Raw genomic sequence first — 15,978 nt, 5'->3', positions numbered from 1 at the left:
TGAAATTTAAAACATATATTTCCCATGACTACAAGATCATAATTGTGATGTTTCATGTCGATTGATGAAGCGGTTCAAGAGAAAAACATTTTATAAAGGATTTTCATTCAATCCAATATGGCTGCCAGACCACGTGACCTATTAATTTGTTGTGAACACCCTGTTATCCCCAAGGCTTGAGGAACATGTGCATGAAGTTTCCCTTCGCTCTGTCAAGTCATTCTGAAGAAGATTATTTGTTAAGGTTTAAGGGTAAATCCAATATGGCTGCTAAACCATGTGACCTGTGACATCATAGGTGGGTAACTTTTTGTTCCTCATCGACAGGCGATGATACCTGTAAAGTTTCACCTTAATCTGTTCAGACATTTTGGAGAAGTAGATTTTTGAAAGTTTTTATGTTAACATGTAGCTACCGAACCACGTGACCGATGTCGTCATCAATTTTCCCCCTATACAATTTTTCATTCTGATTGGATAAAGCGTTTGAGGTATGCAGTTATGACGTCATAATGAAGCCACCAATGAAATAAAAAAAAAATCAAGCTTGTTTCCCATGGGGAGTTCTTCACATCAATTTTTAGCAGTGTCTCACGTAGCAAACGCTGCTCATAGAGAGCTCGGTGTTCTTCTTCTTCTTCTTGTTCTTCTTCTTCTTGTTCTTCTTCTTATTCTTGTTCTTCTTTTTCTTCTTCTTCTTCTTCTTCTTCTTCTTCTTCTTCTTTTTCTTCTGAAGACAAAACCTTAATCTCTAGGACTCGGCTCTTGTATATATTACATCCGGATCTCCTTAAATACTGAGCTCATGTACACATCCTCACATAGACGGTGCCTTTTGAGAGCGTCTATCATGAACTTTTAAATATATTCGGACATTTGCTTTAAAGTTTTGAAAAGTTCACGTTACTATTTAACGATTATTCCATTTATTGTATTGTAATTTCGTAAATACATTATTTATTTCGTAAATACACGATATATCGTAAATACGTAAATACATTATGACGCGTTTCACTATTGGCTTAATCAAGGCACGTGACGAAATATCGGAAGTTGTTGTTGTTGTTTTTTTTAGCCGACAAAATCTTTAGGACGCTGCTCGTGGACACATTTGTCCTTGTTTTTTTCCATTTCTGGTTTCCGAGATACAGTGAGGTCCAAAGTTTTTCCTTTTTTCCCAACATGGCTGCCACACCACGTGATATATAAAGTCATCATTATCATTAAAACAATCTACATGCGTAGTCACACATATGGTGAAAATTTTGTGTCAATCCGATAATCGGTTGCAGAGAAAACAGAGAAAATTGGCATGGACGGATGGACAACCCGAAAACAAAATACCACTGGCGACTTCATCAGCGGAGGCAAAAAAACGACTCAACCAAATCTAAACAAATTTCCATGTTGCCTAAGGGTATCCCAAGTGTAGTTTCTGCCCGAGTAGCATACCTGTGGGAGGGGGTTCAGGTCGGGGGTGGGGGGGGGAAGACCCAAATTATCTTTATGTAAATGTGTATGGTATCATGCCACCTGCTGGTATCTTATATAACATTCAACATCATCTTATAAATATAAAGTTTAAACAACTTGATAATTATGCATTACAGTGATGTTGAAATCTGAGTGAGAATACAGGGAGTCCTCGACTTGTGAACGGTTTGCGTTCCGAACAATCGTTCTGAAGTCAGATGTTCGTAAGTCAGAACTCAATTTCTCATCGACTGTGTTAGAAATGGTGGTTTGGTTCCACAACCAAGCCAAGAAATCCTTTTTAACATGTAATTTAACACAAAATTTAGCTGAAATATTGTAAATTTGTCATAAATTAGAGTAAATAATATGCCTTCAATACCATAGAATTGTAATAAATACAATTAACAAAATGTACTGCAAAATAAAGTGCAGTAAAATTATCATCTTGTCCTTAATAATTGTTCCGATCGTCGAATGATTAAGGTCCAATGAATGACCGATTTGGCAGGGAGTTTCATCTTTATCAGAATTTTTACAAAGTCGAGTTTAATCTCCAATGTCGTTCTGCATTTATTTGTTGCAGGAATGTCACTGCAATGTTTATCAGTCACTAGTCCGTGCCCGTAAAAAAAAAATAATAATAATAATAATAATAAATAAATATTCAAACCGCGAGCAAGAAACAACAACCACACAGGCTGTTTCTTCACTCTCGTGTGCCCGTACGTGCGTTGCCCAGAAGTTCGCATATCGCAGTTATGATTATTCGCAATTTAGTTTTAATGGCCAATTATTCAATTAGCGCCAACGTATTTTGCCTTTTCGCAATGTCATCGCAAGGAAAAACAAAAAGAGAAGAGAGGAACAAAAAAAATTTACTTCCTGGTTCGGAGCACACCAGCTCACTCTGATATTACTGAAATTTATGCGCCGTCTAATATGAAAACGATCATAACTTGGGGCATTGTGTTTATCTATAAATGCGCATAAGAAATCGAGAAATTATAAGAATACACGAAGTCATCACTCTCCGGAAGCCCGTACGTTGTAACCTGTAATGGGGAACGCAGCTGAGCTTCCCTTCCCCATCGGCCACGCCCACGCAACAACGTGTCTTGTCATTGGTGTGGTAAATAAATGGCCATAACTTGGGAAGCACTTGTCCGATTGATATCAAACCTTGAAAAGGCACATCCTCAGGTCCCCAGCAATATACCTGGCAAGTTTCAATCAGACCGGACCAGTGGTTGTCGAGAAACAGAGGTCACAGACACACACACAGACACAGACACAGACACACACAGAGATTGCTGGAATTATAGATAGATGATTAGGGTTTGTTGTCACTAAAGCGGAAAAATATGTGGCACTACGCATGCAAAAATGTGCGTAAATGAAATAGGTGCGAACAGTACAGTACTGTATAGTAGGCTGCACTGGATACTGTCGACCACACGACACTCAAGACTCTTTACATCTCACTGAAGAAATATTCATGCTCCGCCAAACCGAGTCCCGAGTTGCTCAGCCCACGATTGGTTCTTCAGTATGAGTTGAATGTTCAGATCTCAGACATTAAAAAACATGGACTCCAGCTGACTGGTAAAATCGTCTGACTGACTGGACTCCGACTGACTGGTAAAGTCGTCTGACTGACTGGACTCTGACTGGTAAAGTCGTCTGACTGACACTGACTCACTGACTGGTAAAGTCGTCTGACTGACTGGACTCCGACTGACTGGTAAAGCCGTCTGACTGATACCGACTCACTGACGCAAACTGACTCACAAATTGACTCATCGACTGACCCACCAAGAACGGACCTCTCCTCTTTTTATAGGCGGCCCGTCTGGGTGGCATCAGACTCCATCCAAATCCACCCCGCCCCATTTGCGAATCGTTGCTGTGACAACCCGCACATCCCGCGATTATTCTCGAGCTACGATGCCATGCCTCCGGTGCTGGACGAATGGCAAAAAGCAGCCATCTGTCAGGACTACCAAGCGAAATGTGAATTACATGTCCATGCACATGTTTATAAATCATGTACTTGCACATGATTCAGCCTTGAAAACTCATGCGAAAACTTAAAAAAAAATGTTATTAAAGACTTCACGATTCCTTTCCCCTTCATTATGAAAACGTAACTTATTTGGGCGGTGTATAATTAATTGACCGCAGCTGCGATCGCTGACATGCATTACTTTGTTTTCTTTGCATGAGTTGTAATCAAAATATACCTTTGTTTCTTCAAAAGGTAACTATGATAAAATGGTAATTTAATGATGACTCCTTGTCCCCACATCTTGTCGGACCACATACATTCAAAACGGCTATTGCAATGCACTGTTGTGTATAAACACCAATGTTCGTCCGATTTTTCTCACTTTTTGCTGGAATTGAAACTTAAACCATCTTAACGACGACAAAAAATTAAATCAGAAGGTGAATTAGAGTGAAGATATAGCCGTGAGGGAGTCTGAATAAACTTTATATTACAGGCCTGAATTTCACTTAAAATGCATTTTTGTCTAAAAACACATTTTCTTCCTGTTTTTTGCATCCGAAACTTACACCATCTTAGCAACGACAAATAATAATAATAATAATAATCATAATAATAATAATAATAATAATAGAGACATTGAATTGGAGTTAAGATAAAGCCGTGAGAGTGGAAGAAAGTGCGAGCCTTACAAAAGAAGCTACACGGAGCAAACAAAATGGTGGCAATTTGATTTTGAAGCCCCGCCCTGAACTGAGAAGCCCTCCCCCAAATGGATAGACAGACAGACTGGTGCAGATTATGTGTAAGATAAGCAGCAAGGATAGTTGATGAAAGTGATGTGAACTGACTTCCAAGCAGATGGAAGATGATCTCTGGCAAATTATAGAGAAGAATGTTTGTGAAGTACAACATGTCTTTTGATTAAACTCGTCAGCGAAACGACTGGTACGTTTGCTAGTGTTGTTATCAAGTGACAATGCAGTGGAAGATGTTTTGGAGGTGTTAAAGAAAGATCTAGTTGACAGCGGCCCTCTATCTTGATGGAATTTTAATATTCTTTTGTGTATGTTGCCAGGTTATACAACGTTCATTAAATCTCTTGTAGTTGTTTATTTCCACGAGTTGACCAAATGACGAAATGGGATATTTGACATCTTCCTTTTGATCTGAACCGAGAGGTTCTCACGATAATAGCATTTCAAATATTTATGAGGGTAAAGCATATGAAATGGACGGACTTTAATAGCAATATCTGGTAAATGGACAGGCTGTTGAAAGTTGAGCTTTATTTATTAATTTCATTCTTCAAAGTTCCAACATTCGATGTTAAACAAACCTGCTTGTATTGCCTTCGCTAGAACCTTAATAATGTATTGGCATGGCTTCTCTTTCTTTTGATGAATAATTTAGGAACTCTGAATCAAACCTATGAACATCAAACTTGGTTTTAGATTGTCCAGCAACTCTGTACGCCTCTTGTATAAGGATCATGCAAAAGGTTTTGAGTCTAATCGAGAAAGAATGACATATGGGATTATTTTTTTTTTAACACCACCTGAGATTGACAGCCTTTTGAAGTGAGGATATACTAAATATGTATGAACCCACAGACACGTCTTTATTTTTCAGAGTCGTCTGATCCCTACAATTTGACAAGGGTGAACTATGTTAGAAAATGGTGAAAGATGAGCTTCTTGTATTCATAATTCTCTTTAATGCATTTAAAGAGGTCGAACCTCGAAGGAATTGAGCCAAAATTCTGGGAATATTGGGAGATGAAGTGGTGCCTTATACCACCATGAAAATATGGGTTGCTGAATTATAAACCACCGGGAGAGCACGAGAGATGAGCCCAGGTCTGGTGGGATAGCTGAAACGCTGAATGAACCCAAACATTAATGCAGTGGAATCCATTATTGTGAATGATTGATGAATCACTATCTGGAGTGAAGGAAGTATTGGTACAATGATCAAGTAACACCTTTGGATGATTAAGTTTGCAAATTTGCTCTCGCCTGAACCGAAATATGAAGGAATACCTGAGAGGAAAACATTTTGAGTCTGTTGAAGAGATTTTTAAAATTAATTAATTAATTGTACTATTTATAATTGGTTTCAGGATAAATCCGTTTTTCTTGCTCGACCCATACGAAGCTTGAACACCATTGGAGGGAAGTGACTGCCTGTTGTAGGGGAATTGTGTTGAGAAATCAGGATTGTTTATGATGTTTCAAGACTTCTGCTTCCAGATCGGGCTCAAAATCTTTTGAATGACCCTTCCGTGTAAAAAGAGTGTCTTGTATATAAGTACTGGGAAAAAGAACATTTTCATACTTTTGCCTCTCAGCTGCTCAATTTATTGTTTAAAAAAACAAAAAGTTTTATACAGTATCTAAGGTATGCATTGGAGTGTACACACACACACACACACACACACACACACACACACACACACACACACACACACACACACACACACACACACACACACACACACACGCACACATGGCTTGGGGGAAGTTCTGTCACTTCCTGGGACACTCTACCAGCAATGTCATGACAATGGCGCTGCCTTACTCACCACACTCAGTGGAACATTTTCAAAGGAGGACTTTCCTCCTCCCATAGATGCCAACCCATGACGATTTTCCATGCTTTTAACCTTTTAAATGCTCAACACAAAGCAAGGAAGCAGCACGCACCATTTTAAAAGTTTTTGGTTTTAACTCTGCCAGGGTTTGAACCGCAAATCTTCCTGACTCAGATCAGAGACTCTAACGATGACACCACTGAATCCGGTACACTTCCTGCCACAGTGTCTTGCATTTATACATGACATATTGATTTCCATTAGAACATGGTGATTATGTATAGTGATGGATGAGTTCAGAAATATGATGGGTAACATCACAAGTTTGAGCCTACTTTGTTAAGTTGATATATTTTGCTCCAATTTCCTTCATGCAATCTCCATGCGAGCTCTTCATTGTTTGTTAGACATTGTGGAAGACATACTTTAAGAATATAGTTGTAGCTTGTAGGTATTTGTTCTTTGGCTTTGATCATATTTGTTTCATGCATAATATGTGGGATCTGTCAGTCACATGGCAATCCTTTTGCAAATGATCCTGAACCTCTCATTTGGTAATATGTTACACACACACACACACACACACACACACACACACACACACACACACACACACACACACACACACACACACACACGCTTAGCCGACCCCCACCTCCATCCTGTCCCATCATAACAATAATGGACCATTACACTGCTTTGATACACCAGCGTAACCACTTACTGTCAGAATGATTATTCACCTGATGTTCTGTGCTTTGACCCCCTCAATATGAAAATAACCTTGTTTGAGTGGTTGAGGAGAGTGCTTTTTGATTTGATGATAATTTTTTGCATGGCTTGACGCAACTTGAACTTTTGCTGAAGTCTTAATTGCTTGAGGATCTGTGTAAACTGTGTCAATGAACTAACAGCCAGTCAGAAACCAGCATGCTTTGGGTACTTTCAACACAGATTTTAAGATTGAGGGGGTGGTGAAGGAGTTGTTGGGGAGTGGGGGGGGGGAGTTGCTTTCTTCATACATGGGTTTTGACACCAGACAGATTCATCACCTCCTGAACCTCATCACCTCGGAAACTCATTGCACACCATTATTGTTTCATTTTGCGAAAATATGTAATAATGCTTTTGTATCGATGAAAACAAACAAAGAATTTGCTTTTAAGGGATATTATTTCTTTGAGGGACCTTTGTCCTGAGGGCAAGGTTTGTCCACGAGAGCAGTGAGCTTGAACACATTTTTGTGCCCATGTAATATAGAGGCCATCACATTTCAAAAGCAAGTTAATGCTTTGATCTTTGTTATTCTCCAGGTGTTTCGCAGTGGAGAGGGTATGGGTATTCGATTGGACAGCGCCTCAGCCTTTCAGGGTGCAGTAATATCTCCACACTACGACTCTCTGCTTGTCAAGGTCATTGCACATGCTACAGACCAGCAGGTCGCTGCCAGAAAGATGGGTCGGGCCTTGGCCGAATTTCGCATTCGTGGTGTTAAGGTATGATCTAAAACACCTGTTCACCTTTGCTGAGCAATGTATTTGCTTAAAATATATATTTTATACAAAGTATAATGCAGTAATCATATAGTTTCAAAATGATGAAAAAACAATGACGTGTGCACGAGGTTCGAAGCCTCGCTCTAATGGCGAGTACCGGGCGAACAGCTCTGAAATTCTGCCCACGAGGATCTGTGTCTGGGACAGTCAAGTGGTTATTGGCCAATGTTACCATTCACTGAATATTTTTCCTACACCTTTGCTATCTCTTTGCTCCAAGCCCCTTTGTTCCAAGCTATCTCGATGGTGGAAAAGAAGACGTCTCCATTCAAAGTATATGAAGGCAATAGTTTTAATAATAAGAAATTGCAACAAGCTCAGCAGTAATGATAAATAAACATATATATATATATATATATATATATATATATATATATATATATATATATATATATATATATATATACACACAAATCTAGGTGTACACGAGGGTTCAATTCCCGACAAGCCCTTTTCAGATGTACGCAGATGATGAATCTTGCGCTGCACACATGACGTGCGATGAAGGAAGGGTGCAAAGTAACAAAGTGACTTCTCGCAAAGGAGCAAGGAACACAAATAATGACACAATGAAGGCATATTGTGGAATGCCAATGATATGGTGTGATTTGGCTTGATCGCCAGTGGGTTTGACTTGACGAAGGTGTGTGGGCGCTGGCAGATGAAGGCTTGCATGCAAGCCGGTGTCGCTGAGCTCCGATCTTCTCTTTCTGATTCCGCTTCTCGAGCACCTGCATGCATCTCTCTTCCTTTCTCAGAATCTGCTGTCATCTCTCTTGTCATTCTCCCACTCCAAGTCATACAACACTTCCTCTTCGTAGCCACGTGCATGGCCGAGTGATCGACACTGTCGCGTATGGCGTAATTATAAGTGCCGCTCGTGGAAGGGTCGAGGTAGATTCAAGCAGCCTGACAATGGTGGAGAGGAGACGTTAAGTGGGGTTTCGGCTCTGTGAATGTGTACAGAGGAACACCTGTCAGTTGTCAATTCGATTTGATTGGTCAATGTGATGGATTGGTACTACAACACTTCATATTAGCTGCTAATGTATGGTTTCCTTTGAGTTGTGATCATAAGTTTTTGAAGATTCTGATCAACGTGAATTAAAATTGTGAAATGACAATCTTGGTTTCTTCTCACCCAAACTAAGCTCTATTAATAAGAGTCAATGTTGTTTTAATAGAGACTTTCAATAAATTGTTGATGCTCATTGCATCCATATATTGTTAACTCCTCAATGTGTATCAGTAATTTACCTCCTCAAAAGTGAAATACTTAAACTATGTAAAGGTAACCTTTCTGCTTAAAATTAAATCAGAAGTAATTCAACAAAAACTTGTTTTTAATCTCACTTTAATAAAGACAGTGACAAAAGGTACATTAACTTTAAAATGCGGTGATAAATTTTGCCGTGAAAATGCATATGCCATATTGTAAAGATGTTTTATATCAAATGGGGTTTGTTTTCAGAGCTTTCATGTATGAGCTGGTTCATCTACACAAAAAGTTTGAGACCCCTGGACCCCAAGCAGACAAATGGGATATATGTGTTCAAAGTATCAATAACTCATTTCCCGCTGCTCTTGCACAGCGATTATCTTACCGCAGCTTTGCCTTGTTTGATTAGCTCTTCTGGTTTTGCCATGATGCTGAGATGAGTGGTAACATCATCACAAACTGGTTTGCAAATGATACTCGCTTGCGATCATTCACACCATGACTTGCCAATCATTTGTATTTCATTGCTTATCTTGGAAACATGTCGGATGAACAGAACTCAGATATGGAACTTTACTTAAAGAAATAACTGCTTGGTGGTTCATGAAACTTCTTTAAAGCTCTGCCGGTTGAGGCCACTCATTTAACTTGCGACTCCGAATTTTTTCAAACGACAATACAAAACCCACTTCAGAACACTGCACATCTTATTTATCATAGAACTTTGCATTTCCTCAACTTATTCATACTGACAGCCTTTCATTAATTTATATATATATATATATATATATATATATATATATTTATATATATATATATATATATATATATATATATATTTTTTTTTAGCTCAGAAAACATGACAATCAAAAATGACAGCATAGGAAAATGCGCAGAATAGCTAAGAACTGTAGTCCAATGTCAAAAATTCATGTCCCAATACATTTGTGCACAAAGGAGCATTGCTTGTGCAAAATGAATGACAGACCTCATGACATATTCGATTGGTGCAGCCCTTGAGTTTGATCCTCTCTCATTCTATACTCTTTTGCTTTGCATATTATATGAGGTAATATTAAATTCTTCTGGAACTTGCCACACTTAGTGTGAACAGTGCCACACTCTTGCGTTGTCTGGTTGGATTATATTCCCTTTCATAATCTTGACGTTCCTCGGAGAAAATGGGGATGAGAAAGTGACTGTATTTGAGCCTTTTTCATCATCGATATTACTCATTTTTATTAGTTCGTCTTCTCATTCCTTTTTGGTTACTGTGTGTGTGTGTGTGTGTGTGTGTGTGTGTGTGTGTGTGTGTGTGTGTGTGTGTGTGTGTGTGTGTGTGTGTGTGGGCGTGCCTGCGTGCCTGTCATAGTTACAGCAACTTTTAAGTGATGGGTTCCAATCCCACTGTTGCTGCTGTAAACCTTTAACTCTACTCATTGGAATTGTCCATTATCTGTCTGAATGTTTTATAATATACCTAAAGGGTTTAGTCACTTCCTGGCACAGACGTGATGGGCCCAACTGCTTTTTCCCTTTCGAGTTTCTTTCCTTCAATTTTAAATGTCACTCGTTCTTCTATTCTTATTCTTGCTTTCACCATCTGGTGATGATAGAGGAATTCCAGGTGGTTTGTAGAGCCGGTGCTGTTGTGGAGGGTGCAGGAATGTTCAAGAATGAGGGAACTCGAGGTGATGCGCGAGTGGTTCAGGCAGTTCACGCTGATTTAAATGAACATCCGTGCTCTTCTCGCACAAGCGGCGAATTGATGGAAAACATTGCATTACTACTTGGCCTGCGAACTGTATGGCCTGGGGAATGTTACTGCAGCCTTAAAATTCTATCGAAAGCTGACATCATCTTTTCACTTTGGCTAAATTCACCTGAAAATGTTTTGCAGCTCTCAATTTCAGCGAACGGTGCGTGGCACATTATTGCCTTGTACCATAACATATTGTGTGTTTGCGTGTTTATAATAACCAGCTGAGATTATATTATTATAGTTTATCTGAAGAATTTGAGCTTGTTGCAGAAATGGAGTTTTCTTTGAACAATGAAATAACATTTCCCACTCTTATTCTGGATTTTCAGAACCGTGGCAAAAACACACGAATTGGAACACAAATAGTGAATTTGAGAACTGTTCTTTTGTTGTTTGTTACTCGATACAGTATTTTTTGTACACCGCTCCTTCACAATTCCATATCCAGGCAATGCATGACATCATCGCCAGGCTCCGAAGTACTCAATTTCTCCTGTTTGTTTGTTTTCTTGTTTGTCCAGGCAATATCTCAGCCATCCTTTGAGCTAGGAAGCTAAAATTTGGGGACAAAAGTGGAGATGTGCTTTGGCAAAAAGTGTATTTTATTTTATTTTATTATCTTGCCAAAACGAAGTTTTTGCAAGATATGTTAGTCAGCTTGTATGTTTTTTTTTTTTGTTTGTTTGTTTGTTTGTCTGTAATCACGTATAAAAAATTCTGCAGAGCACAGTTATCATTGGACATTTTTGTAACTTCGCATATCAGAGGGCTATAGAGGTCCCTTTCAGTGCACAAAATTTTGAAGATCAAGGTCAAAGGTCAAGGTCACTTTGTCGCAAATCAGGAGAGTCGACGAAACCGTTATTTTTTGAGTAATTTTGATCGGATCGTCTTCAAACTTCATGGGAATATAGTTCATGGTCTGGCGCTCAGCTGATTAATTTTTGGTGGCGATTGGCCTTGACCTTCATGGTTAGCGCCTCAGGTCAAACATATTTGACCCCAAGGTCAAATTTTCAAGTTTTAGGAACCATATCGTGTAGTACCTCAAATTGAACACCTCGATGAGTGCTTTCTAGATATGTCAAGCTTGAGACATTATGACATCATTTGGTGACGTTATGAGGCAAACACATATTCTTCATGGTTACTCTGTAGAACGATTCTCATCGGAATCTCTCGTAGGCAGATATTCCTCAAGGAGTCGCTCCTGGTGGATAGCAGCTCTGTTCACCTCAGTGTGACCTAAAAGAAGTCGCACGTGGTCACCTTTTGGCAAGATACGGGTCACCCTGCGGGTGACATTGGTTTATTTTATTTATTCATCAATTGATTGATTAGTTACTTAATTATTATCGAGTGATTAATTCCTTATTTATTTTCTTTCTCATCTGAGAAATATCTCAGGAACTTTTTGAGTTTGGAAACTGATATTTGGACGTGATGGTAAACAAGTGATTTGGCTATAAAGGTTATTTTTTATTTTATTTCTTGATTAATCAATTAATCGATTTAATTATTCATTTTTCGATGAATTAATTTTCAAAAAGTTACAGATTCAGATGAAACGGTGTTGGTTTTGTTATGCTATGAGCCAATTGATTAAAAAAATTAATTATTTTACAATTATTATTTATTTATTTTAATTTCACAATTAATCAATCAATTACCGGTATTTTCTTTCTTATTTGTCCAGGCGATATCTCAGCCATCCTTTGAGCTAGGATGCTGAAATTTGGGGAAAAAAGTGAATATTGGCTTTTGCAAAAAGTCTTATTTTTATTTTTTGATTAATCAATGAATTGATTAATAACTTGGTTATTATTTATTAATTAATTACTTATTTATTTTCTTTATCATCTGGGCAATATCTTGGATTAGACCCGAATCTCTTGATACTCTTGTTTGATACTATTTGTACATTGTACATTGATACACTGACTGCTCCCTCCCAATTCTGTCTCCATGTGCTGAAGGCGCCCCGGCAATGTGGTTCGCTGGAGGATATGTTTGTTATTTATTTATTTAGCATTTGGGCAGTGGACTTTGTATCTGCATCTGTACCTGTATTTTATTTTTAAAATTTTATTCCTGCATTCAGTAAAATTTGAGAAATCTCACTTTGCAGTAACAAGTGACAAATGTGGCTAGTGTTTGTGCATACATATGCATACAAGAAGAACCTTTCATCCAAAAGTTGTTCCCTCTCTTCTGCTGGTTCACAGTTGGCATCATGCTTGCAGAAGCATCCTGAATGCGGAGATACGAGATAGCACATATATCTTGATATTATCCCCCCCCCCCCCGCCTTCCCACTCTCCTACTCCGAATGATCTTCGGACACAACTATGATTGTGAACTCACCAATCGGAGAGGATCTGGGATGGAATGGTCAAATCCTCGATGATGGATGGTTCACAGTTGATGATCCTTATGGTCGCTCAAAAAGCTGAAGGAATTCCTCTGAGTTCTCTCTTTCTCTCTTTCTTTCTCTCTTTCTCTCTTTCTTTCTCTCTTTCTCTCTTTCTTTCTTTCTTTCTCTCTTTCTCTCTTTCTTTCTCTCTTTCTCTCTTTCTTTCTTTCTCTCTTTCTCTCTTTCTTTCTCTCTTTCTCTCTTTCTCTCTTTCTCTCTTTCTCTCTTTCTCTCTTTCTCTTTCTCTTTCTCTGTTTCTCTTTCTCTCTTTCTCTCTTTCTCTCTTTCTCTCTTTCTCTCTTTCTCTCTTTCTCTCTTTCTCTCTTTCTCTCTTTCTCTCTTTCTCTCTTTCTCTCTTTCTCTCTTTCTCTCCCCCAGGCACAATTGAACCATGTGATTGAACAAGTATAGCATATGCACTCTGGGTACAGCTAATCGTGCTCGTTTCTCAAGGTGGCACACACAGGTGTTTTTTGATTTACGGGGCATGAGGTCACACCACATTAACCAGCGACTGTGTTCAAAATGTTATTTTGTTTAGTTTTTTGAAATGTTTTAATACATTCGCTCCGTTGACATAATGACTGTACCGAGGCCAGAGTTTTGTTTTTTTTTTCAAAAGTAGAATCATACACATAGAAGATGGATATATTGTTTTAGCATTGTTATTGCCATCTCTTTTTTTCAAACTGCTGGGCTGTGGCAGCCTTGAAATGTGCCATTCGATCGCTACGGTTGCTGTCTTCTGTTATATATGAATGTGAATTTTTATGGCATGGTTTGCTCAATTTTCTATTTATAGAAACTGACGACTGGCCATTGTTGATTTACCAGCTGTCAAATATGGCTCAATTTTGAATACCATGTGCGTTGTTGTTTATTTTTCCCTTATGATGTACCCTCAGTTAAAAATCTGAGAACTCGCTTGGCAATGAAACACTTATTTCACATCAGCTTTTCAAACCTTGTTTGTTGCACTTTAACTCTTTTCAGCCTCCTCTTTGGAAAGCTTTCTCTTTTCCCCAAGGTTCTTGCACACATTGGCTCTGGAGAAATGTTGAAGTTGAACTTTATTGTACTGCTTACTCACTTTCTTTTCCAAAGACAGTGGCAGAGTAGTTTGCAGCCATATATAATCATGCACACTTTGATGAGGCTGAGGAGAACCTCAAGCCATTGCAAGGGTCTGAGCAACAGAGTGACTTTGATTGGACCAACCGTACATGTCCTTTCTTGAAATGGCCATGGCATGCATGTCACTGCCCCAAGGCATGAGGATGGAGTACTATAGCAAATGGGTTCCCCAGAGGCACGACGATGATTGATGATGTGCTAGAAGCTGCAGTAATGCCAGCACTGACCCAATCTGTTCCAGCCTCCCACTGGTCCTTCCTTACTGGGCAACGTACCAGCTGGATAAGGCCTTCTTTCTGAGTATTCTCTGACCTCGGCCATTTTGTGGAGCCCAAGTGACTTGCAGAAGCAAATGTACAAAAATGGAATTTCAAATTGATTTAATGTTCAAAAGTGAAAATTAAACAAGACACAACATCCATTGTGTTTTAAAATGTGTCTTCTAAAAAAATATGATATCTAATAGAAATGAAGCTCTTTCTAACCTCGCTCACTCACTAACTCATTCACTTACTGATATAAATGTTTAGTACTTTCTAATTACTCGAGAAGGCTGAAAGGAAATGGAGCTCACACTCAAATTGGTTGTTATGCGATGCTAACACATGCCTCGTCTGCCTCTTATTTTATAATTTTTGCCATATTTACATCAAAAATTACTGTGCAGGAAACTCTCCAATATTGTGGGGGTTAGGTTCCTGGAAAATGCCACGATAGTTGAAACCCTGGTCGTAGAAACCAAGGCCAATGAGAAGAAGGGAGTTCCATTCCTGGACTTTGAGAAAATATCGCGGAAGATTGACGGTCGCCATAAATACACATTATTATTGAAATAAACACGTAAATATGTATGAATAAAGCATGTTAACATTGAAATAAACATGTAAATACGATGTAAATTAAACAAAAACTAGCATAACCCGCGCTCTGCGCGACATGTTGGGGTGGGTGTGTTTGAGAAAGGAACTGATGCAGAGTATCAGTAGTAATTTTACTTTAATGCAGTAAGTGGAATACGATTTCACTGTTTCAGAACCATTTTATTTACTTTTTTTGTACCATGCACCTCATATGGTCTTTGAGATAATGTAAGCCGAATATCACGTTACTCGAGCGCAGAACAAAGTCGAAGATAGCGCGACACGAAACCACAAACTCGGAAATAATATATAAGATGCATGACTTAAATTTTTTAAATTTATTACAACACAGCAAGGTGGGTGATGGAAAACATATTGTATACTCGCACTGTACTCTACTGTAAATAGAAAACACAAAACTTATCTCAGGATTATGTCGTTAGAGGGGGGAGGATGGAGTGGAGCGGGGGAAGAGTGAGCTGGGAAATGTGAGCGGCGAAGGTGATTTCAGCGAATGTAAAAGCTGCATTAGCTTTACGACGAAGGCGCATGCAGCAATGCCACAACCCACAATGGAGAAGGGTAACACGATCCTTAAATGACCTTACCTTGAACCACGATCTTCCCTGCTTGTGGACCAAGGTACTAGATGACATCGTCTTCCAGAATAATACCGTCTCGTCGATGTTAAAATCCTGATCCGTAATAAATCCCTTCACCTCAATGTGTTTCAAAACCTCTGCATAAGAATGTGTTTGAGAACGGGGGTTCGAATCATTTTCTCGGAAATGAAGTGTTTGGCAATGAGGTTCGAATACGGAGTTGGAAATTAATGTTTTGGAATTAGGTTTTTAGGATAATGAAGGTTTGAAGGAAAATGAAGGTTTACGAATGGGGAAGGTTCTACTGACAGTCATTGACCCCATAATGGCGGACCGTACAGATGCTGCATTTTATCCT

At 38.9% G+C, this 15,978-nt stretch overlaps 1 protein-coding gene across 2 annotated transcripts in view; it reads left to right on the top strand.

Annotated features, from left to right (window-relative positions):
• Positions 1-15,978, top strand: part of PC (pyruvate carboxylase) — a 587,030-nt gene that overhangs the window by 64,001 nt on the left and 507,051 nt on the right. For both annotated transcript variants that reach the window (XM_085877423.1, XM_085877424.1), the window contains one exon: positions 7,388-7,570. In XM_085877423.1, coding sequence (XP_085733549.1) covers positions 7,388-7,570 — 183 coding nt within the window. The remainder of the gene's footprint in view (positions 1-7,387; positions 7,571-15,978) is intronic.

This window comes from Eptatretus burgeri, chromosome 4, assembly GCF_056783735.1.
Source record: "Eptatretus burgeri isolate ZD-2024b chromosome 4, Ebu_testis_v1, whole genome shotgun sequence".
NCBI classification, from domain to species: Eukaryota; Metazoa; Chordata; class Myxini; order Myxiniformes; family Myxinidae; genus Eptatretus; species Eptatretus burgeri.
This window is presented reverse-complemented; position numbering and strand designations above follow the sequence as displayed.